Raw genomic sequence first — 2,500 nt, 5'->3', positions numbered from 1 at the left:
TGTCAATCAAACTTCAATTCCAGGAGGAGTTTCGCGTTCAATTAATTTGGGGGCGGGGCTACAGTTGTGTTATTGTGGCCTGCAGCTGTCACTGTGCACACTGACTGTGTGTGTGTGTGTGTGTGTGTGTGTGTGTGTGTGTGTGTGTGTGCGTGTGTGTGTGTGTTGCAGACTGCGAGCTGGAGGGAGCGTCTGATTGGTCCTTTGGTGAAAACTGTCTCTTCTGCTGCTTAAGACGAGAGAAGGTCAAGGTAAGAGAGACACCAGTTACCATGACGACAGCCTGTCTGTCTGTCATGATCTCTCCAAAATGTAACTCTCCATCTCTCTGTCTCCACCTTTTTTGCAAGTTTTTTGGGGGTTTCTTTCTCTCTTTCTTTCTTCCCTGGCCCCTCCCTCCTTCCTTCTGTTCTCCACCTCACTCTACTTTTCTTTTCTTGTCTTGCAGTTTGTTTTGCTTCACACTTGTTTTGGTTGGTTTTGAGCCAATTTAGCGTGTGAATGCCTGCACCTGGGGGTTCAACCATGATGGAGGGTGTAAATGATTGAACACACACACACACAACCACACACACACACACACACACACACACACACACACACACACACACACACACACACACACACACACACACACACAGATGCACACACAAACACACAACCACACACACACACAACCACACACACACACACAACCACACACACAACCACACACAACCACACACACGCACACAACCACACACATACACACACAACCACACACACAACCACACACACACACACAACCACACACACACACACAACCACACAGACACACAACCACACACACGCACACAACCACACACATACACACACAACCACACACACAACCACACACACACACACAACCACACACACACACACAACCACACACATACACACACAACCACACAGACACACCACACACAACCACACACACAACCACACACACAACCACACACACGTACACAACCACACACATACACAAACAACCACACACACAACCGCAAAATACCACACACAACCACACACACACACACAACCACACACACAACCACACACACACACACACACACACACACACACACACACATACACACACAGCAGCATAGATGTTCATAATGTAATAAACAATGTGTTTAATATTAATAATAATGTGTTTTGGGGGTCCGGATCCCCCCCCATCGCTTGTTTGCCAACTTGACCTCCTCCTGCCCCCCCGAGGTCAGCCATCTGCCCCCCCCCCCTTCGCCTTTTTGTAAATTCCGGTGTTTTCCTTCATTTCTGCTTCACTGTGTTTGTGTTACACCCCCCCCCCCCCTCCCCCCAGCGATGACTGGCTCCAGTTGCGTGCGGGCCCCGTGAGCCGGCCCTCGCCGCTGTGCGTCGTTGGGCTCCGGACGGGCCCCTTGCACGTGGGGCCGAGCACCCCCCCCAAAACCCAGTTCATGAGGATGTCATGTGACTGGGCTGAAGTAACTTATTGACAATGAGTATTTAATGAGTATTGAGTGGTGTTTCTTCGAAGAACGACGGCGGCGTCGGGGCTGGGAAAGAAATTTTTATTTTTTATTTTTTTTAAATGGTGACACGCCAATAAGTATATCACAGCGTGATGTGTGATGTCATAAGGCAGTCAGCTCAACCAACCATCTGTGGGATGTGCTGGAACAACGAGCCCGATCCATGGGGGCCCCACCTCCAACTTCAAGGACTTAAAGGATCTGCTGCTGACGTCTTGGTGCCAGATACCACAGGACACCTTCAGAGGTGGAGTCCATGCCTCCACCTCACAGCTGTTTTGGCAGCAGGAGGGGGAGCTACACGGTGTTATGTTATTAGTGGTGTTTTTAATGTTGTGGCTGGTCGGTGTGTGTGACAACTGATGAATTCATCTGAGAGTGAAGCAGAAAGATGAACCTATGCTGAGGAATAAAAACGTGTTTAATATAATGTAATAAATGTCAAACAATGTGTGTGTTTAATATTAATAATGGGTTTTTGGGGTCCGGATCCCCCCCCGTCGCTTGTTTGCCAACTTGACCTGGTCCTGCCCCCCCGAGGTCAGCCATCTGCCTCCAGCCCCCCCCCCCCCCCCTCCCCTTTTTGGAATTTCCTCTGTTTTCCTTCATTTCTGCTTCACTGTGTTTGTGTTATCGCTCCCTTGTTTCTCTTTGTCTCTCTCTCTCTCTCTCTCTCTCTCTCTCTCAACCTTCCCCCATCCCTCATTCCCCTCCCCCCCACTCCCACTTTCTCTCCCCCCGGTGTTTCCATCCCCCTGTTTATAATTGTGTAAAAATGCCAGAGGAGCCGCGGTGGGTGGAGACCATTGATTCATTGATTTAAAACCATGCAAATGAGAGAGAGAGAGAGAGAGAGAGAGAGAGAGAGAGAGAGAGAGAGAGAGAGAGAGAGAGAGAGAGAGAGAGAGAGAGAGAGAGAGAGAGAGAGAGAGAGAGAGAGAGAGAGAGAGAGAGAGAGA

At 49.5% G+C, this 2,500-nt stretch overlaps 1 protein-coding gene across 1 annotated transcript in view; it reads left to right on the top strand.

Annotated features, from left to right (window-relative positions):
* The window catches only part of lcor (ligand dependent nuclear receptor corepressor), a gene marked incomplete at its 5' end in the record, with an annotated part of 64,209 nt that overhangs the window by 37,609 nt on the left and 24,100 nt on the right, over positions 1–2,500 (top strand). Inside the window, one exon of the mRNA XM_079999570.1 lies at positions 172–251. Coding sequence (XP_079855696.1) covers positions 172–251 — 80 coding nt within the window. The remainder of the gene's footprint in view (positions 1–171; positions 252–2,500) is intronic.

Source organism: Zeus faber, assembly GCF_960531495.2.
Source record: "Zeus faber genome assembly, chromosome: 4".
Classification (NCBI taxonomy): Eukaryota; Metazoa; Chordata; class Actinopteri; order Zeiformes; family Zeidae; genus Zeus; species Zeus faber.
This window is presented reverse-complemented; position numbering and strand designations above follow the sequence as displayed.